The sequence below is a fragment of the Indicator indicator genome, chromosome 9 (genome assembly GCF_027791375.1).
Source record: "Indicator indicator isolate 239-I01 chromosome 9, UM_Iind_1.1, whole genome shotgun sequence".
Classification (NCBI taxonomy): Eukaryota; Metazoa; Chordata; class Aves; order Piciformes; family Indicatoridae; genus Indicator; species Indicator indicator.
Window position 1 is genome coordinate 1,168,641 of NC_072018.1, and position 20,692 is coordinate 1,189,332.

A 20,692-nucleotide genomic window follows, 5' to 3' on the forward strand; every position below is an offset into this window, starting at 1 on the left:
GCCCCGCCCCTCCCCGCCCCCCGCGGTGCCGGCAGCGACGAGGTGGGTACGGCGGGACCGCCGCCCCCATCCTTCCCTCCCGCCTCCGCCACCCCCTCCCCGGGGCGGCGGGGAGGCCCCTCGCTGCCCTCCCGCCGCCTGAGGGAGAGGTGGGCCCGCCCTCGGGCCTAACAGCCGAGTGAGGCACACGGAACAGGGGAGGCGGCCGCGTTGGCCCGGCCCGGCCCGGCCTTGGCCTGTCCCGTCTGGGAGCGGGGAGGAGCCGTGTGGGGAGCCCCGGGGTGGGGAGAGAGGGGAGGGTTGAGGGTGGTGAAAGCCGGGGAGCGGCGGGTCCGCCTCTTTCATTGATGAAATTTAAATTCCTCGGGGTTTTGCCTCCCGCCCGCCGGACCGGGAGGGATTGCTCGGCTTGAGGGGCCAGCGCGGCGGGCGGGCTGCTGCTGGCGCGGCCGGGGCCGTCTTTCTCTCCCGCTTCCCCGCAGCCGCCGGCCGGGCTCCGCAGGGGCGCGGGGAGAGGCAGCCTGTCCTGCCTTGCTCAGCCTCGGGGAACGGGGAAGAACCCCCGAACGGTTCCGTTTACGTTTGTCAGAGCAAAGTGTTTGTTTTATTAAAGAGAGAAAATGTCGTCCTTTGCCGCAGGTAAGCTGCCGTGCTTGTGATGGTGGGCTTTGGACTCTCCAGCTGTGCAGGCAGATCTCGGCTGTTTTTTTCAGTCCTCCCCCCGTCTGTTTCCTTCCCGGCGGGGCGCAGGCAGCGGCCGGTAGCAGCTGGAGCCGGGCTGTACAAGCGGCTTCCCCACAGCCTTGGTCATTACCTGGCGGCGGGGCCTCCGCCGGCTGTGCCCGGCTCGGTTCGCGCCCCTGGAGGCTGCGTGGCTGTCGGTGCGGGGTGTGCGGCTGGCGCTGGGGGCTGCAGGGGAATCTTGCAAGGGAAATCTCCGCGATCCACTAAAGCGCTTCTCTGAAAGTTGGGGAGGAAGAGCGCCGAGGCCGAAGCTGCTCACTTTGAATTTTTTTCAGAGGCGGTTTTGATGGGATTTGCGGATCCCAATAGGCTCCGAGGCTCTCCTTGACTCACGCATGTTGTGAGTGTGTGTGTACGTGGTCTGAGTTCCATATTCCCGTATTGCGAAACGGGGAAATGGCTCAGGGGATGTCGTTTCGGGATGAAAAATTATTTTGGTGCATTGCTGTGGCAGTTTTCTTTCCCTCCTTTTCTGATAGTCCTCGCGGTGCCCTTTTTTTTTTTTTTTTTTGGTAATTAAATCCACACCTGGAGATTTCCTCAGCATAAATCCCTGCAGGCCTATCAACAAACGTGAGGCTGCCTGGAGGAAGAGCAGGAGGAGGTCTCTCCCTGTGTGAACTTGGGTGTTGCAGGCAGCTGAGGGGCTTGGAGGGCTGTGACAAGTGACTGTCGTTCACCAGTGCCCAGAACTGTGCAACACTTGCTGTGTGAAGGCACCAACTGGCTGCAGATGTCCTGGGGCACCTGGGCCAAATGTGGAGAGCTGGAGTGGTTAAAGGTGACAGCCACCTTGCTCTGGAGTTGTCACAACAAGCCCCTTCTTGCTCTGAAATACAGAAATGCAATCTGAATTTTTTTTAAATGGCATTGGCTTCCCTCAGCCTGCTGCTGAAGGTGGCCATCTTGCAGGCAAGTGGTATTATTGATGAAGCTGAAAGTGGAGAAGCCTATGTAAAAATCACAACCAGGTGCTTAAATGATACCAAAGATTTGGCACTCCTCAGACTCTCCACTGCTGAAGAACCACCGTCACTGGAAGTGTTTAAAATAAGACTAGATGGGGAACTTAGTGCCATGGTTTAGTTGATTAGATGGTGTTGGGTGATAGTTGGACTTGATGATCTCAAAGGTCTTTTCCCACCTGGTTAATTCTGTGCTTCTGTGAACTCTGTATCGTGCCAGTAGGGCTAAAATGCTGCCAATGGCAAGTGGTATTTTTAGCACGAGGATCAGCTGCTAGACTGAGAAATCCAGCTGTGTCTCACCCTAGCACCTCTCCTCTTGGTGCAGGCAGCTGGCAAGAAAGGTTTCCTAGGCTGCAAACTTGTGAGGCAGCTCAGGCTAACGTGGTCATCCCTGAGAGGAGAGGCAGCCTGCAGAGCTTTTGCTTCACCTGCGCTTCAGTCCAACGCACCGTTGACAAATTTTGCCTCTAGTAACAGGGAAAGATAAACATTCCCAAGGGCTGAGGGGCTGTGTTCATCTTAAAAATCCAAGGCAGTAATATTGATTGGAGTTGCATGTTAATAGCTGGGGTATTTAAAGAGATTTTTATCCTGGCTAGGGATAAATATTGCCTTGAACTTTCAGCAGAGTTGGTGGAAGTTGAGGCATTCCCTCTGTATCCTCAGCTGGGAGTTCAAGGAGAGAGCGTGTTAAATTTAAAGTTCAGCTGCTTCTTTTGACTTGGCTGGCCACCCTTCGGCATGGTTTGTTTTTAATCCCAGTGGTCTAGCTCCAAGGAGACTAAATAAATTGCTGTGGGCTGTCGCTATGCTTCCTTGGGTTGCAAACCTTAATAGACTTCATAACCCTCAGCAGCAAAGATTCGCAGGTTTTTCACAACTTGTTGCTTGACTTGTCCCACCACTCCCTCCACTGCTGGGTCCTTGAATACCCAAGTACCAAGGCAGTGAATTGCTCTTCTGAGTGAATGAATAACTAAATCAATCTTAATGGAGTTTAACGTGGAATAAGAGGAGGGAGGGCAGACAGGGAATACGTGTAAGCTCCTAAGTAAGGGCTTATCACTGCTCTGCTCCTGCTCAGTTTTCCAGAGGACAGCTATCCCTGATTTTTGATGGTCTACAAAGACTTCCCTTTTGTGAGCTCGATCTGATCTGTCATCTTCGTCTGTTGGCTATCAAGTTAGGCATAGCAGACCTGCCAGCACCCTGCCACATGCTGTAGTTTGTGCTGTGAGGGCAGGGGGCAAGTTAGCAGCCAGAGCAGAGCACAGAAGCCTGCTACAAATAACAGTGGGGGAAGGAGGGTTTGAGTGAAGCTCTGTGTGCCAGGCACCACTGGGAGCTGGCTTCAGGAGTGTCCTTTCCCTGCTCCTGGGGAAGCTCTTGCTGCTGAAGGCACTAAAATAAGATATCCTGGGTGATCCTCTGTGGGATGCCTGGCAGTTTGGGAAGCTTTAGTGTGCTGTGCTCATTTGGTGCCTGGGCCAGGCCCCCAAAAGTCTTCTGCTCCCTTGTCCCACTCTTTTCTTCCTTCAGCTGACTGTTGGAGAAGGCTGGTCCCATCGACGTGGGCATAGGCTGGAGTCTGAGGCACTGGTTGTGAAACAGCTTGGGAGAGGCATGCCCTTTTAACAATGATTTGTGAGCTTATGGCCTGATGATGTACCCTTGGAAATCTCTTCCTGCAGTCATCCAGTTTCACTCCTGCCTCCCAGCTGATCTTTGGGGCACCACAACTGCTTTTTGTGGTAGCCTTAGGCAGTATTGCTTGCCTGTGGGAAACGGCTACGTTCAGATACACAGCTCCACTGGCCTTTCTGCTTCCTCATTGCTGCTGGGGGCAAGAAGGGGAATCAGTCTTCACCCTGGGCTGCTGAAATTCACTGTAGCCAGTTAACTACAGTTGTCTTTCTGCTGCTGCTGGGCTGAGGTGGCTGAATACCAGCTTCTTCCCCACGAGAGCGGGACAGCAGCAGAGGAACAGGGAGTGCTGTGTTTGTGTGGAGTGGGGGCAGCCACTGTGCTCTTGCTTTGGTGAGCTTTTGGAATGTGCCCTGGGTCCCCATCCAGTCCAGATCCTTCTGGACATCTCTTAAGATAAATCCTTAAAAGCCTCTGCCTGGCAATGGCACTTTAAAAGTGGAAAAGCTTGGAGCTGTTATTTCTTTGGCTGCTTAGTTACAGTATTCAAATTCCTCCCTATGCAGCACAGATACTTCCCCTGTGCTAGGCAAATCTGTGTCTGTATGGGCTCCAGCCATGGCCTGCCTCCCTTTCCCCAAAGTACCACTAGTAATAATAGTGCTAATAGCACTAATAATAACAGCACTCTCACCAAGCTGCTATGCCCTGGCACAATGGCTTCAGTGGTTGCAGGCATTGTTCAGTGGTCAGCAGAAAATCCAGGTCTTCTCCATGGCCAGTGAAGGGTGCAGCTGATGTGCTGGTGGCTGGGGTTTTGATAAGAACTGTCCCAAGACCTCCTATCTATTAGCTTGGTGTGGAGCAGATGCAGTGGCTGTTTGAAGCAGCAGGTTTGCTTTGCTTTATGACCATGTTGATCACAGAGTGTGTTCAGCATCGGCTTATGAAGTTCTGGAGGATTTGTAGGATCACTAAAAACAAGGAGGACATTATCAGGCACTTTACTTGTGTGATGCCTTTTTCATTTCATCTGCTGGTGATGTTACTCAACCCTTAAATGCTTTTACATGGTAGATAGCAATCTTGTGGCCAATATGAACAAACAACATGGTCCTGGCTCACAGGGCAGCCTGGGAAGGCTCTGCCTGCCTTAGCCTCAGTGTGAGAGCACTGGAGATGGTCTATGTTGAACTCTTGATGTTGCAGATATTCCCCAGATGTGTTGCCTCATTTGGGGAGGTTCAGATGTTTTCCAGGCTGATGAACTGTGAGCCATGGCCGCTGTTGTTGCTGCAACAGAAGCTATGCATTACAACATCTTGCAGGGAGGGTTCCCAGTGTGACAGTATCTCCTGGCAGTTGTTTCTCTGGAAGTCGAAACCCTGTTCCAGCAGGCAGAAACCCCAAACATGTGAACAGACAGAGAGCTCACAGTGGTTGGAGCTGGTAAAGACCTCCTTGTTTTCTCTGTAGGACGAGGTGCTTCCTAGCTAAGAGCTGCCTGTGGGTTTACATCTTTGACCTGGGAAGTTGTGCCTGACAGGCTTGCAGCTCTCACCTGGTTTTGCTACTGGATCAATTGAAGGAATAAAAAGGGGTGTTGTTCACTGAGGTGCTCACCTTGAGCTGGTGTTGCCCCGTGTCTCAGCATCACACACTGAGCACTGCAGCACTTGTCTGGCCTTTTTTTCTTTTCCCTTTCTCTTCCCCTACCTGCAAAACAGTGGAGTCAGGAAAATGGCTTCTGTGGGCTTCAAAGCAAGGATTAGATACTGCTGCTGAGGCTGGGGAGCACTCTGCCTCAAAAAAACAGGAGAGACACAATATTGTGGTAAAATGAGCTGCTTCTGCCTGTCCTGGATGTCCTCATGGAATGGCCTTTTGGTGCATGCTCTAGAGAAAGTAAACTTTAAAGACAGGTCCCTGTCTCACAGCCTTCCCTGGTAGCACCACTCTGCACTTGCAAAGTTTCCTCCCGTCCCTTTTTTTGCCCCAGCATTTGGGGTGTTTCTCAAACCCAGCTGTATTTGGTGATGCCTCCCTCTGCGTGTGACAGCAGTGATGACCCAGGGGATCTGGCAGGAATTAAATCGGCTGAGGTCTTCAGAGAGGGTACTCAGGATGTCTGCTGAGAACAGGCTGGCTGCAAGCGCTCTCTGCTGCCTCCTGTGCCTTGTTGCGGAGTGGACTTCAGCGCATAGAGCATTTGGGTGTTTACTCTTGCAGGGTTAGGGAGGTTATCACTTTCAGAAGCAAAACAAATGCCGAGGTGATAGGCTAATTTTACAGGTTCCTTAGCAACTGAAGAGCATGATGGAGGCTGAAAATGCTCACACAAAGTTAGAGAGGGTTTGCTGGGAGGAGCCCGGGATGGTGCTGTGTAAATAATAAAAGCATGTGTTGGTGTGTGCTGGTGTGAGCAGAGGGACACCCTTCTGCACAACTCCTACTCCTGATAGATAGCATCTATCAGTCAAAAGGGTTTTGACACTTTTGACACACTTCTTAACTTTCTTGATGCCTGATCACAGAATGGCTTCGGCTGGAAGAGACCTCGGAGCTCATCTCTCATGGCAGGGACACCTCTCAACTACACTCAACTGCTCAAGGCCTCATCCAGCCTGGCCTTGAACATCTCCAAGGAAGAGGCAGCCACAACCTCTCTGGACAATTCATTCCTGAGTCTTTCCAGCCTCATAGTGAACAACTTCTTCCTCAGATCCAGTCTAAACCTATTCTCCTTCAATTTCAATCCATTTGCCCTTGTCCTGTCACTGGACACTCTTGTAAAAAGTCCCTCTGCAGCCTTCTTGTAGGATGCCTTCAGGTACTGGAAGGCAGCTGTAAGGTCCTCCTGCAGCCTTCTCTTCTGCAGGCTGAACACCCCGAGCTCCCTCAGCCTGGCCTCACAGCAGAGCTGCTCCAGCCCTTGGATCATCTTTGTGGCCTTCCGTGGACTTGTTCCAACAGATCTATGTCCCTCTTACAGTGGATGTGGATCCTTTGGCTCTTCAGCAATGAAGCTGTACTGCTTTGGATTTTTGGATGCTTCTTGAGGTGGCTTGTTGGTCTTTTGGGACAATGAGTTTTGAGAGAGAGGCTGTTGTTCTGCAGCCCCAATTTAGGGTCTGTTCTCCAAGTTACTAAGAACAAAAGCTTTACATTCCTGGAGTACCAGCACAGGGCTAAAATGAGACTAGATTAAGAGCTGATTAACTTTTAACAGCAAACCAAAGGCTCTTTGTACTCTAAATCAGCAGGTTTTCTACTTCTGCCTGTAACCAATGTTTTTCTTTTTATTGAAGATTTCAGCAAAGCAATGTCTCAAGCTGGCAGCTCACAGTTCCAGGAAGTCATTCGGCAGGAGCTGGAGTATTCCATGAAAGTAGAACTCGATAAGATCCTCGCCACTGCCTCCTCAAATGACCTAGAGGTAAGGAGCAGCATCTGGGTGCAGTGCAGGGCACGAGAGGTGGGGTGCAGGAAACTGAGGCAAATACAGGGGGACAAATCCCAGAAGAGCAACCATCCTGAGTTTGTAGGGTGTGCTGTGATCCTGTGTGGAGGAGCAGCCTAGACACGATGTCAGGAGACTTTCGGTGCCATGTGAAGTGGGTGACAGAGTTCCTGTTAAGTGTTTCATCATCTGCAGTTATTCAAAGGTCTGTGTAACCTTGAACAGCTGTCAGAAAGGCAAGATGAAGCAGTTACCCTGCAGACTGGGCCAGATTCTCATGCTTGTAGTTTTGACTGGGGGCTTGTCTTTTAGGTATCTAATGGGTTCTGTACCTTGAGTTTTAGTGGAAATGAGCTTTGGGTAACTTGTAGAGTTTTCCTTCATTTTAGCCTGATAAAATTGCCTCTGTAAGTAGCCTGTGCATCAAGTTTGTAGGAGTGGTTCCATGATGGACAGGGTTTGCACTAACTACCAGTGCATTTCTTCCTCTTTGCAGCACACTAAAAAGGACCTGGAAGGATTTAAGAAGCTGTTTCATAGATTCCTACAAGAAAAGGGACCATCTGTGGACTGGGGGAAGATCCAGAGACCTCCAGAAGATTCTGTAAGTTGCAATGAAGTGACAATCTTGTAAGGAACATGAAAGTGATCACTGCTGCTTGTAGCTGCCCGGAGGAAGGGTATGTTCTGTGGAACCATGCAGGACAACACTTCAGGTTCTCACTGAACGGAACAGGGCAGAGAGGGGATTCTTCTGCTGAGACCCCACCTCCAATCCTGCCTTCAGTTCTGGTGTCCCCAAAATGAGAAGGACACAGAGCTGCTGGAGTGAGTCCAGAGGAGGCCACAAAGATGATCTAAGGGCTGGAGCAGCTCTGCTGTGAGGACAGGCTGAAGGAGCTGGGGGTGTGCAGCCTGGAGAGGAGAAGACTCCAGGGGGACCTTAGAGCTGTCCCTTCAGCCAATAGTTGAAGGGATCCTGCAGGAAGGCTGCAGAGGAACTTTTCCTGAGGGTGTCTAGAGACAGGCCGAAGTGGGATGGTTTGAAGCTGAGGCAGAGCAGGGTTAGACTGGAGCTGAGGGAGAAGTTCTTCAGTAGGAGGGTGGTGAGACTGGAATAGGCTGCCCTGGATGCCTCCTCCCTGGGGGTGTTGAAGGCTGGATGAGCTCTTGAGCAGCTGAGTCTGCAAAGGCAGGAATGTGACACAAGTGGCTGGCTCTGGGGGTTTTTCCTGATGCCATCCATGTTTTAACTTGGGCCCTGCTGCTTCAGGTGCTGCTGGCAAAGCCCCACCTGGGCTTTTCAGCACTTCTGGTTGCAAAGAAAATACTTCCTGTGAAACCTAACCTGGCTGATTCAGCTGGGGCCCTGGGCTGGCTTTGGACTGTTGTATGACTAATGATGAATTTGTGCTAAGGAGGCCACCAGCAGCCTGGCCTGGATCAACAATGGTGTGGGAAGCAGGAGCAGGGCAGGGATTGTCCTCCTGCACTCAGCACTGGGGAGGCCACACCTGGAGTGCTGGGGGCAGTTTTGGGGCACTCACTGCAAGAAGGACATTGAGGAGCTGGAGAGGGTCCAGTGAAGAGCAAGGAAGCTGGGGAAGGGTCTGGAGAAGAGGGCTGTGGGGGAGCAGCTGAGGGACCTAGGGTTGTTTGTTCTGGAGAAGAGAAGGTGAGGGGAGACCTCATTGCTTTCTGAAAGGAGGTTGGAGCCAGGTGGAGTTGGTCTCTTCTCCTTAGGAACAAGTGGCAGGACAAAAGGAAATGGCCTCAAGTTGCCCCAGGGGAGGTTTAGGTTGGAGATTAGAAGAAACTTCTTGACTGAAAGGGTTCTCAAAGCCTGGAAGAGGCTGCCCAGGGAGGTGGTTGAATGCCCATCCCTGGAGATGTTTGAAAGAGGTTGAGCTGTGGTGCTGAGGGCCATGGCTCAGCCCCAGCCTTGGTAGAGTTAGAGAGGGTTGGAGTGGATTTCCCAGCTGAAAGGATTCTGTGACTGTGGCACCGTAATATGGAGGAGCAGAATTTGTCATCAGATGGCCATGGTTCATCTAACATCTCCTGTACATGTTCTTTGAATGTAGTTCTCCTTTCATTCCTGAAGCATCTACTGACAAGTCAAGGCTGCTGTCAGGAAGCTGAGGCAGCAATGATTGTCCTGTCATGCTGCCCTGTCTTCCTGTGCCATGGGAGATGTCATCCCTGAGCCCCCTGCTTCCACTGCAGCAACTGATACCCATGGGCCAACACCTTCTGAGCTCCAAGCAGAGCAGAGGACTGACCCCATTTTGCCCTCCACTGGTAAATCTTTGATTTGTTGTTCCCTTCCAGAAGCTTTGCTTCCACATGTCCAAGGCTTACCATGCTAGGTGGTGCAGTTGGAGTCCTCACTGGTCCAGCTTCAGAGGAGAAAGCAGGCTGAGAGTGCTGGGCAGCAAGGAGAGGAGGTGAAGAAGGTGGGCATCCAGTGTCAGGTGTCAGTGCTGCAGTGTAGATTACAGTTATCTGCTCCTTTGAATAGGAAACCAAAGCAGGGTCCTGCCTCTGAGAGCTGCAGTGCTCAAGTTCAGCTCAGAAGAGCAATGCCAAGCCTGGTGCAGGATGTGAGGAGCAGCCAAAGCCAGCCCAAGGTGGCAGGAGCCTGTCCCTTCCCCCAGCAGTGGGATTGCTGCCTGCAGCTCCGGTGTTGTCTCAATGGAGCAAAAGAGAACATCCTGGTCCTGCTCAGAAAGCAAACTGCCTTCTTGATCCTAGCTTTGGGCACAAGTTTAAAGGGTTCACTGGGTCCTGTTTCTGCAGCTGTCTCTTGGTGCTGAGTAAATATTTCCTTGTTGTTCTCCAAGGACATGCTGGCTAACGGGGCGTGCTCTGCTCCAGGCTGCCCACTCTGGCAGCCCTGCTGCTCAGTTCTGACAAACTTTTGCCAGGACCCTTGCTGCAAGAGCACCCTTCTGAGATCTGCTGGCCAGACTGCTCCACAGCCTGTGCCCAACTCCTGTGACGCTGCCTGCAGACCCCAGAGCAGATGGACCTGTCACCCTAGAAGAATCCCAAAGCAGTTCTGAGCTGTGTCTCACATGAGTAACCTGCAGGCTGTGCTAGTCCTACCCAGCTCTGCTCCTGAAGCATTTTCCCCTCAGCCTGTCCTTGTGACAAGGTCTGCATTCCCAAGCCCTGGAGCATGATTGATGCTGATTCCTGTGGAGCATTTGGTAACCTCACAGGTGATGAGGTGCTTCTGCATGGCAGTGCCCACACCAGGCTGCAGCTGCTAGCATGGGCATCCAGCAGGGCCCCTGCTGCATTTGAGTTCTTGCCATGCATCATCCTCTGAGGAAAGACCCTTCCAGAGCCAGGGCTTTGCTGCCAGGTTGGCATTTCCAGTGCTGCTGCCAAAATGGCAGTGATATGGAAGGGACCTCTGGAGATTGAGCAGGGGCACCCAGAGTCAGTCACATAGGAACACATCCAGGTGGGTCCAGAGATGGAGACTCCACAGCCTCTCTGGACAGCCTGTCCCTGTGCTCTGCCACCTTCACAGGGAAGAATTTTTCCCTTCCATTCACATGGATCCTTCTCTGCTCCTGTCTGTGTCCATTGCCCCTTGTCCTGTCCCTGGGCACCACTGGGCAGAGTCTGGCTCCAGCCTCCTGCCACTCACCCTTCAGCTCTTGCTGAGCATTGCTGAGCTCCCCCTCAGGCTGCTCTTCCCCAGGCTAAGCAGCCCCAGGGCTCTCAGCCTCTCCTCACCAGGTGATGTTCAGTGCCCTCAGCAGCTCAGGGGCTCTCTGCTGGACTCTCTCCAGTAGTACCCTGTCCTTGAACTGGGGAGCCCAGAACTGGACACAGTGCTCCAGGTGAGACCTCAGGAGGGCAATGAATGTAGAGGGGGAGGAGAACCTCCCTCAACCGGCTGACCAGACTCTTCATATGAACACCATTGCACCCCAGGCTGCCTTTGGCCTTCTTGGCCATGAGGACACATGGCTGGCTCAAGGTCATCCTGTTGTCTACCAGCACTCCCAGTTCCTTTTCCACAGAGCTGCTCTCCAGCAGGTGTGACCCCGAGCCTTAGGGACCTATGGGGTTGTTCTGCCCTTGTTGAATTTCAGTAGGTCTCTCCTTGCCAGCTCCCCAGCAGGTCCAGGCCACTGGACAGTTTCCGAAGCCACTGAACCATTTCTTGGGGCTGTGGAGCTGTGTGTGGCAGTGCTGCAGCTGAGCTGAGTCCCCAAAGGAGGGCTCGAGTGGAACCCTTTGCTCCGTTGGGATCCTGCTCTCAGCTTTCAGCATAAGCTGGTTTCAGGCATGAAGATGAAGGTGTGGAAGGGTAGTTGGCACTTCAGCTCTGGCTTCTGGAGGCAGTCTGGCTCAGAACTGGGTGGCAGACTTTCCTCCTTTTGGAGAGCTGTGTTGTGAGTGACGTAGGAGTGTGGTGAGGCTTGGAATCCTTCCTTTGGCTGTTCAGACGGTGTCGGAACACTCATGGGTGTGACTTGCATCCCACCCATGCAAAGCTCAGACCTCAATGTTTCAAATCCATCTGCAGGCTCACAGGAGGTGGCACTGGCCTCAAAGAGGGTGGGAATTGGTGAGTCTCTATGTGTGCTGCTGGTAGTGGTCACTGGTTGAGCATTCCGAAGCCCCTTCCGTACATGAGGACTGTGTCCCTTGAGCCCTTGCTCACGGCAGGGCGGTTGTTGGCCAAGCTGCCTGCCCAGCCCCGGCACAGAACCACAGCGTGGGTTGGAAGGGAACATCCAGTTCCAACCCCCTGCCATGGGCAGGGACACCTCCCCCCAGCCCAGCTTGCTCAAGGCCTCATCCAGCCTGGCCTTGAACACCTCCAGGCAGGAGGTATCCACAGCCTCCCTGGGCAACCTGTGCCAGTGTCTCCCCACCCTCACTGCCAAGAATTTCTTCCTCATCTCCAGTCTCAGTCTCCCTTCTCCCAGCTCAAAGCCCTTGTCCCTTGCCCTGGTACTCCCAGCCTTTGTCAGAAGTCCTACCCCAGCTCTCCTGGAGCCCCTTCAGGTATTGGAAGGCTGCTCTTAAGGTCTTCCTGGAGTCTTCTCCAGGCTGAACAGCCCCAACGCTCAGCCTGTCCCCATAGGGGAGGTTCTCCAGCCCTCTGATCATCTTGGTGGCCTCCTCTGGACCCTCTTCAGCAGCTCCAGGTCCTCCTTTTGCTGGGGGCCCCAGAACTGGAGGCAGTGCTGCAGGTGGGGTCTCAGCAGAGCACAGGTGAGGAGCAGAATCACGTGCCTTGTCCTGTTGGTCCCCGCTGGTTTGTTGACAAAACACAATAAGATTCTTGGTTTTGTGCACTTCCGTTCCCAAACAGCTTTGGGAACTCTGGAAAGAACTTTCCACATGTGTAGGTGAGATTTGATATGAGAAGAAACTTCTTCCCTGAAAGGGCTCTCACAGCCTGGCAGAGGCTGCCCAGGGAGGTGGTTGAATGCCCATCCCTGGAGGTGCTGCAAAGAGGCAGAGATGTGGTGCTGAGGGCCATGGCTTAGCCCCAGCCTTGGCAGAGTTAGAGACTGGTTGGGCTGGATGCTTTTCCAGGGCTTTTTCACCCTCAAGGGTTCTGTGGCTCTGCATGCTCTGTGAAGTGGCAATGCCTGTTCCTGCTTGCTGCCTGAGGCATGAGCACCCCACAGGGAGTGATCTCTAAACACGGACCATGAGCTGTCCAGATCCTGTGCAGGACAGGATTTCTGCTCCAAGCTGCCTGTGGTGTCCTGGAATGCTGGGGTTGTGTCAGGGCTGCTCTGTGTCCTCGCAGAGCCAAGCAGGAACCATGGCTCTTGTTCCTTTTCAACCCCAGCCTGCCTGGCCCAGAGCAAACAGAGCTCTGGGAGCTGCCCTGTGTGCATTTGTTATTGGCTATCAGCTCTGGGTCCTACTCAGCCCTTAGCAGCACCACAGTCCATGCACTGGAACATGAGGGCTGCAGGAGGGCAAGCTGCAGGGTTTGATGGGATTGATTTTGCCCCCCAGCCTTGGCATCATGCTTCTCATTGCCCTGTTACCTTTCTCTCTCTGACTTGGGTGCTTTGGGGCAGGGAACAGGCAGTGCCTGGTGCCAGGCAGGCTGTCACCAGAAGCCTGAGTTTGCTTTCCAGCACCAGCCCAAAGGCAGCCTGAGCTCTGGCTGTGCACCTCAGGACTGAGCTGCCAGCAAGGTAGAAGGTGGCTTTGCAAGGCTGCATCTCAGCTGGATGGGCATAGCCTGAGAACAGCAGGATAAGAATGAGGAACTGCCTTCCACTCTGTAGCAGGCTTTGGGGAGAGCTGAGTGATTGCATTGGACTAGGAGCTAGAGTAGGAGTGTTCTTAGACTGAGGCAGAGAGCCAACCTTTTGCCAAGAAAGTTGCCCCGACAACCTCAAAGCAAAGTAGGAACAACAATCTGCTACAAGTTTAAGCTGCTCAGGGAAGGAAAATTTTCTGTCCTGCACGAGAGTGCCTGGGTCCTTAAACTGTGAGCTGCCTGGACACTTCCCCACCTTACTGGGGCGCTGGGGCGGTGAGTTGGCTCACAAGGAGACCTCTTCTCCTGCAGGACAAGGGGTGGTAAGTGGCATGCCTGGCTTGACTTCTTCCTTAACCCTCTTCATCAGGGCAGGTTCCCTGAGCTGGTAGAGCAGCCAGGGATCTTTTCAGCTGTGTGAAGCTGGTTGTGCCTGGTGCCACAGAGGCTGTGAAAGCTCCCAAGCAAAGGGGTGGCTGCAGCAAGTAGTGGGGCTGTTCCTATCTAAGATGTCAGAGTGGTGAAGGCTCTCTTGTGCCATCAGTCCCATGTGGGCACCACTGGCAAAGGGCCACTTGTGAGCAGAGCGTAGTTCAGGGGTGTGACTGCTGGGCTTCTTGTTTGTTTTCCCAGATCCAGCCCTATGAGAAGATAAAGGCCAGAGGACTGCCTGATAACATTGCTTCTGACCTGAACAAGCTGGTGGTTGTCAAACTCAATGGTGGCTTGGGCACAAGCATGGGCTGCAAGGGCCCCAAGAGCCTCATCGGGGTGCGGAATGAGAACACCTTCTTGGACCTGACAGTTCAGCAGATCGAGGTAACTCCTGATGGGTCTCTCCTGGGTAACCCTGTCAGGAGTGATCACAGGGCAGCCTTGCCAGTAGGAAGAGGAAAGGGAGAGAAGGTCTGGTCATGGTGCTAGCAGTGAAGTGGGATTTGCTTTGAAAGGAACAGGCACAAAAGGGGCAGAGCAGCCAGGGAGTGAATGCTGCTCACCCCACACCTCAGCAGGAGTGTGAGCCTGTGTGCACCAACAGCCCAGGCAGTGCTGGCTGTGCCCAGAAATGCAAACAAGCTGACCGTAGAACTGGCCTGGGTCTGTTTCTGACTCCACCAGGTGCCAAGTCCAAGTTGAGCTGTTAAAAGCCTTTTCTTTATGTGCCTTAGGACAAAGCTCTTCAGAGCAGCTCTGAGTTCCTCACCAAATGAAACCTCTCCTGCTGGAAGTGATTGCTGGCACTTCCCTCTGAGGAAAGTGAAAGAAAACAGCAGCTGTTAGCCTCGAGAGAGGACATCTCAGCTGATGGTTTTCATGCAGAACCTTTCGCTTGCAGCAGATCATTAGGATGGTCATTAAAGCAGGAAATTGTATCTGCCTGTTCTGTGTTCTCTGGAGCTCCACACGTTTTTTTTTTTTTTTTTTGCGTCGGGGTGGTGTTTGTTTGGAGAGTCTCTCCCATGCCATGGACCCTTCTGTAGCAGAGTTAAATTTATATCCAACAAATGCAGTCCTACTCCTTGGTGCCTTCTCAGCAAGGTGATTGTGGCAGGCTCTGATGCCACCAGAGGTTAATGATCCTAAGCATTCCCCGGCAGACCAGGGCAATCTGAGACACAAGGCTGTGAGCCCACTGAAGAGCTTTTTGCTTCCTGAACCCTCTCTTTGGTGGCATGGTAGTGTGTTTTTTGATGATGATTATTTTTGCCTTTCCTGTGCTGTCCACATGGATATGCTGCTCTTGATTACAGATTTCCAAAGAACATTTCAGGATGGACTCTTGGTGCTGTTGTCCACCTCGTAGCATGCCACAAAAGTGCTTAGTGTGCAGAGGTTTTGAAAGTTCACCCTGCCAGACATGAATCATTTGAGGGCAAACATGTCTGTTGTGGCCTGATATTTGAAAGGATCATTCTTGTGTTCTCCAAATTGTACATCTCAGTGCAGATTTAAAAGAGGAGGTGAATGCTGCATTAATTAACGTGGGCCTTATCTTTACTACTTCCAAGGATTTGTTTTCCTCTACCTGATTTCTTACCCTTTCTGTCAGCATAAAGCACCTCCTTCTCTCTCTCTCTCTCTCTCTCTCTCTGCCATGTCTTTTTTTATTTCCAGTCTATCTCACTTTTCACCCCAGACCTCAGTGTCAGGAGTTGAAGCTAAGCACACCTGCTGAATTTAACCTTTCTTTCCCACCTCAGCATTTAAACAAGTCCTACAACACTGATGTTCCTTTGGTTCTGATGAATTCCTTCAACACTGACGATGACACAAAGAAGATCCTGCAGAAGTACAGTCACAGTCGTGTCAAGATCTACACTTTTAATCAGAGCAGGTAGCAGCAAAACTTGCCTCTGGGGGGAGGAGTGAACAGCTTGCATGCTCCAGATGGTGTGGGGTTTGAGCTTGAGATGCTGAGTGTCTCTCTAGCCATGTTCAGTCCCTCAGGCCTCCTTGGAGGGCTGGAGTGTCAGGGTGTTCAGCAGAGTCGAGGGCAATGCACGAAGATGAGGGAGGGGTGTGTGTGGGATCCTTAGGAATGCAGGAACCATGATCTGCTGGCTGCTGGCCACTCTCATTCCTCAATATATTTTTAGGACACATGAGCTCTGGAGAGGGACAGAAGCTGACTTCCTTGTCAGGAGTAAACTCTGAGTGGTTGCTGGTGTCAGAGGCATGCTCTGAGCCTGTCTGAGAGGAGAACTGGTTCACAGCTGGGGCTGGGCACCCTGGCTTCACCTTGGGTGAGAGGCTGCATTCTGCAGCTTTAGCGGCAGCTCAGGGCATGGCTGGACCTTCCAGGTCACTTTCACCTTCCTGGAAAGTGCTCCTTCAGGAGCTGAAGGAAAAAGTCTGCATGGCTGCAGCTTGACTACTGCATTTTGTGCTAGTCTGAGGTTGGTGAGGACTCAGCAAAGCCTATTGTCTTCCCAGGTACCCTCGAATTAACAAGGAAACTCTGCTGCCCATAGCCAAGGATGTTTCTTACTCAGGAGAGAATACAGAGTGCTGGTATCCCCCAGGCCATGGAGATATCTATGCCAGCTTCTACAACTCTGGTCTGCTGGACAACCTCATTGCAGAGGGGAAGGAATATATTTTTGTATCCAACATAGATAACTTGGGTGCCACTGTGGACCTTTACATCCTTAACCACCTGATGAACCCACCCAACGGAAAACGCTGTGAATTCGTCATGGAAGTCACAAACAAGACCAGGGCAGATGTGAAGGTAAAGGCAGAGCCTTGTCTGAGTGTCTAGCACACTGCTGGACCGATCTCAGGATCTTGTCTCGTCTCTGTGCATGGATTCAGACATCTTCCTGTAGCTATTTTAGGCACCCTTTAAAACATCAGCTGGGACCTAATTTGAGATGCACAAAATCAGCAAGTTTATGAAGTTCTAATTCATGGAACAAATCTGATCTAGGTTCTGGGCAACAGCAGGCAAGGACAGCCTGGACTGCAGTGATCACTGCAAACACCAGGGATTGCTGCAGGGTGCAGGTCACAACCCCCACACCTTCTGCAAACTGTCAGTTGTGGTGGGGAGAAGTTTGGGGACCTTTAAAGTAGAGCTGTGAGGGGTGGGATACAGCAGTTGTACCTATGCAGACTGAAAACTGCCTGTACTACTTACCCAGCTGGCCAGATGTGCACTGTACCAATCAGCTTGGTGTGGCTCTCAGTCTGCCCCTTGAGGCCATTTCCTCTCCTCAGATCACTTGTTCCCAGGGAGCAGAGCCCAACCCCCACCTGGCTCCAGCCTCCAATCAGGGAGCTGTAGAGAGCAATGAGGTCTCCCCACAGCCTCATCTTCTCCACACTAAACACCCCCAGCTCCCTCAGCTGCTCCTCCCCAGCCCTCTTCTCCAGACCCTTCCCCAGCTTCCTTGCCCTTCTCTGCACCCTCTCCAGCCCCTCAATGTCCTTCTTGCAGTCAGGGCCCCAGAACTGAACCCAGCACTCCAGGGTGTGGCCTCCTCAGTGCTGAGTGCAGGACAATCCCTGTCCTTGTCCTGCTGGCCACACTCAGGCCACAGCCATGCACTGTCAGGATGCAGTCCAGGCTGCTCAAGTGCTACCTGTTTCTCCATGAAGCAGCACAAGTAAAGATCAGGTGGCTTTGGCTGAGGCTTGCTCTGTCATCTAGCAGCACAGAAGCACTGCTGAAGGTGATCTGACAACCGCAGCACTTGCAAAAGGTTCTCAGCAGCTTTCCCTGAGAGCATTAAGTGTCCTGGAATGCTGAGCCATGACGGTGTGGCAGTTCTGACTGCACTTGGCCATGCTCTGTAATTAGTAACCTGGCAGCTGACACAGACAAGGTGTTGTCACTGAGGTTCAGTGTTGAATGCCAGCACAACACTGTGCCTGGGGTGAGGGAAGACTTCCTCTGGCAGCTTCTGCAGGGCACTTGAACCTTCTCCTTTGCCCCGTGCAGGGTGGGACGCTGACACAGTATGAGAACAAGCTGAGGCTGGTGGAGATTGCTCAGGTCCCAAAAGCACACGTGGATGAATTCAAGTCTGTGTCAAAGTTCAAGATATTCAACACCAACAACCTGTGGATTGCTCTGTCTGCAATTAAAAGGCTGCAGGAGAAGAACGCCATTGACATGGAGATCATTGTGAACCCAAAGGTAACCACCTGGCAGGGGAGGAAATGGGCTCCTGCTGGCTGTTTCCCTGTGACCAAAGTGTGCCTGCTGCCTTCAGAAAGGAGCTCCTGTGTGGGTACCTGCAGAGCTCTGGCTGATGCTTGTTTCTAGTTCTGAGCAGCTTGCTCCCATTCCCTGCTGCTTGTGTTCACTTTGAGGTTCCTCTTGCAGACTCTAGATGGAGGCCTGAATGTTATCCAGCTGGAGACTGCAGTGGGTGCTGCTATCAAGAGCTTTGAGAACTCCCTGGGGATAAATGTACCCCGCAGTCGTTTCCTGCCCGTCAAGACCACGTCAGATCTCCTGTTGGTGATGTCCAACCTGTACAGCCTCAACGCAGGGTCCCTAACCATGAGCGAGAAGCGCGAGTTCCCTACAGTGCCTCTTGTCAAGCTGGGAAGCTCCTTCACCAAGGTAAAGGCCCCACTTACACCCTGGGATTGTCTCTTGACTGCACACAGGGCAGAGCAAGGCACCAATTCAAGCAATGAGGGTTCCCTTTAGCTGCCTCTGCCCAGCTGGGCATTGCCCTTTGGCTCTCTATGAAGAACTATAACCCCCCTCACGTGTGCACAGCCTCCTGCTGCTGCTGGCTGCTCTCTGCCCTGTCAGTTGAGGAAGCAGAGGCTGAAGTCGGGGCTGTGTGTGCTCTCCAGAGCTCACCCAGCTGCAGTGGGATGCTGCCCTTACTGCTCCTCTGTAGCTGTCACAAGTGCCAATGCTGCCCTGCTTCCAAAAGAGCATCTCCAGTGTTTGCCAGGTGTGGGTTCTAGAAAGGGCCCCAGAAGGAGTTCTCAGGCAGCTCCCATGCTTGTAGTCCACAGGTGGATTTCAGAGTGTCTCTGCTCTTGCTCCAAAAGGTTCAGGATTACCTGTGGAGGTTTGAAAGCATCCCAGACATGCTGGAGCTGGATCACCTCACGGTGTCAGGTGACGTCACATTTGGGAAGAATGTCTCACTAAAGGTGAGTGCAGGGGATGTCCTGGCTGCTCCCTGCCCCGGGATAACAGCCTGTCCCAGCACTGCCTGAGGCCACCACCCAGCCCTGCAAGCAATCCTAGCAACTGAGGGGCCTAGGGATTGCAGAGCCACTCCTGAAGGAGTGCAGAATGTTACCACTAGAGCTGCTTCTCTGTAGTGTCCTAAGGAGATCTGAGGCAGGACTTCACCTCGGCCCCGTAACAGGCCAGGCCCAGCAGGACCTTACCTCAGCTCTGTAACAGGGTGGTTTGGCTGCTGCCACATCTGGGTGCAAGGTGGGGCTGCAGTAGGTGGTGCTGGCCAAGGCTGAAGCTGCTCTAGCTCATGCCAAGCCAGCAGCGAGCATGACGTTTCCAACGTGCCCCGTGTCTTTTGTGCCCCAGGGAACAGTGATCATCATTGCCAATCACGGTGACAGGATCGACATCCCGGCTGGAGCTGTCCTGGAGAACAAAATCGTGTCTGGCAACCTTCGGATCCTGGACCACTGAGTTGGGGCAATGGGCACATCCGGATCTGTTGGCTGCTGTGCCAAACCAGCGCCCCCCAAGAGCAGAACCTTTTAAGCATTAGAGATATGAATACAGAAAGGGCCTCTGCTTTGTCACCTTCACAGTACCCTGCAGTATTAATTCCCAGTTGATTTCCTTGCTGAGCTCTTTAAGCAGACACAGGGCACAGTGGATATGCGTAAGTAAAGCTTCAGTCCCTGAAGAGATGCTGTCACTCAGTTACTGTCCCCTTGAAGTGCAATACTGTGGGTCCTGGACAGAGCTTCTGTGAAGAACAGTTTAGAGGCTTGCCTCTGCCTAGGTAGTGTTTGAGTTGCTGGTAACTGCAGAAGGCAGCTGTAAAGCGATGTGCATGGGACAAGTTAGCGACCCACAGGCCCTTCTCACAGCCTGGGAGTGCAGGCACAGCTAACAACCACAAGTGTCATCACCACTAAGCAGGCTCTCCCCACCCTGTGCTCCGTCTGCTCACAGACATCCCCACCGCTAGCCCTGCTGCTCAGGGTGGGCCCTGGGGCCAGGACCCCATCCCTGCATCGCTGTCGTGCAAGGGGGAAGTGTTGGTGTTCCAGCCTCACCCAAATAGTCGAGCACTTGAGGCCAACGCCTGGATATTCACTTGTGGTGTTTAACACCCCATTTCCGACTACAGCTCCTCTTCAGATCCTCAGCCTTCAGCTGCCCCTTTCTTTGGCCCAGGTTGCCCAGCACCATGTCCCTGCTGTCACAGCCATGTATGTTAATTTATCTCCTCCTGAGTCATTTCTAAACTTGTACAGGACCTGAACCCCCTCCCCCTCACTTTTGGGTTCTGAATGTTCTATTGTATTTACATGCAGACAACTTTATTTTATAAGCTTAGTCCATACCACTGGTCTGTATCATTAAAGAAGTTGATCTTTAAGAACAGCTGTGCTTGGGGACCTTAATTGGCACTGACACTAACACCACAGGCAGAACCAAGGGGGATTCGGGGGTGTGTGTGAAGGTGACCCACACAGGCACTTGTGCTGTGGACTGCCAAGGGCCAGTCTTGCAAGGCAGCATTAAAACCTCTTCAATAAATTAATTTCAGACCTTTCTTGGCTGCAATCTTTGAATAAGCAGCCTGAAAACTTTACAATTCTTCCTGCCCTGTTTTCTGTGTCCTCCTCTCTGTCTTCAGTGAAGTCCTGCACCACTCCCTGTCCTTACCCCTCTCTCCTTGGCCAAGCCGAGCCTGGGTTGAGGAGCTGCAGGAGCCCTCGCCAGCCTTTTTACTGCCTTCCCCTTCCAGCAGGAGCCCTGCTGTTGATGGTCTGGGAAGGAGTTGTGGCAAGCCAAGAGGCAGTTAGAAAATCCTACCTTCAGGTGGCAGTTCAGAGCCGAGCTGTGAGAAAGCCTCTGGAACAGGCCTGTTCCCTAACAAATCTGAATCCTAACATGCAAGCAATCAAAAGACATTTATTTATATAAAGTTCTGT

The 20,692-nt window shown here is 52.6% G+C and overlaps 1 protein-coding gene across 1 annotated transcript; it reads left to right on the forward strand.

Moving 5' to 3' along the window:
* Positions 1–525: 525 nt before the first annotated feature.
* On the forward strand, positions 526–20,662 carry UGP2 (UDP-glucose pyrophosphorylase 2). The gene is made up of 10 exons (XM_054383438.1): positions 526–639; positions 6,665–6,792; positions 7,313–7,420; positions 13,709–13,894; positions 15,277–15,410; positions 16,010–16,307; positions 17,520–17,717; positions 17,907–18,149; positions 18,596–18,700; positions 19,101–20,662. Exons 1-10 carry the CDS (start codon positions 621–623, stop codon positions 19,206–19,208), a joined length of 1,527 nt encoding a protein of 508 aa, XP_054239413.1. The 5' UTR covers positions 526–620; the 3' UTR covers positions 19,209–20,662.
* The last annotated feature ends 30 nt before the right edge of the window (positions 20,663–20,692 follow it).

Bases quoted from the DNA above. Each gene is read 5' to 3' on its own strand.
- UGP2 (XM_054383438.1), top strand. The intron at 13,895-15,276 runs GTAACTCCTGAT...TTCCCACCTCAG, and splicing joins TGACAGTTCAGCAGATCGAG to CATTTAAACAAGTCCTACAA. The intron at 18,701-19,100 runs GTGAGTGCAGGG...TTTGTGCCCCAG, and splicing joins GGAAGAATGTCTCACTAAAG to GGAACAGTGATCATCATTGC.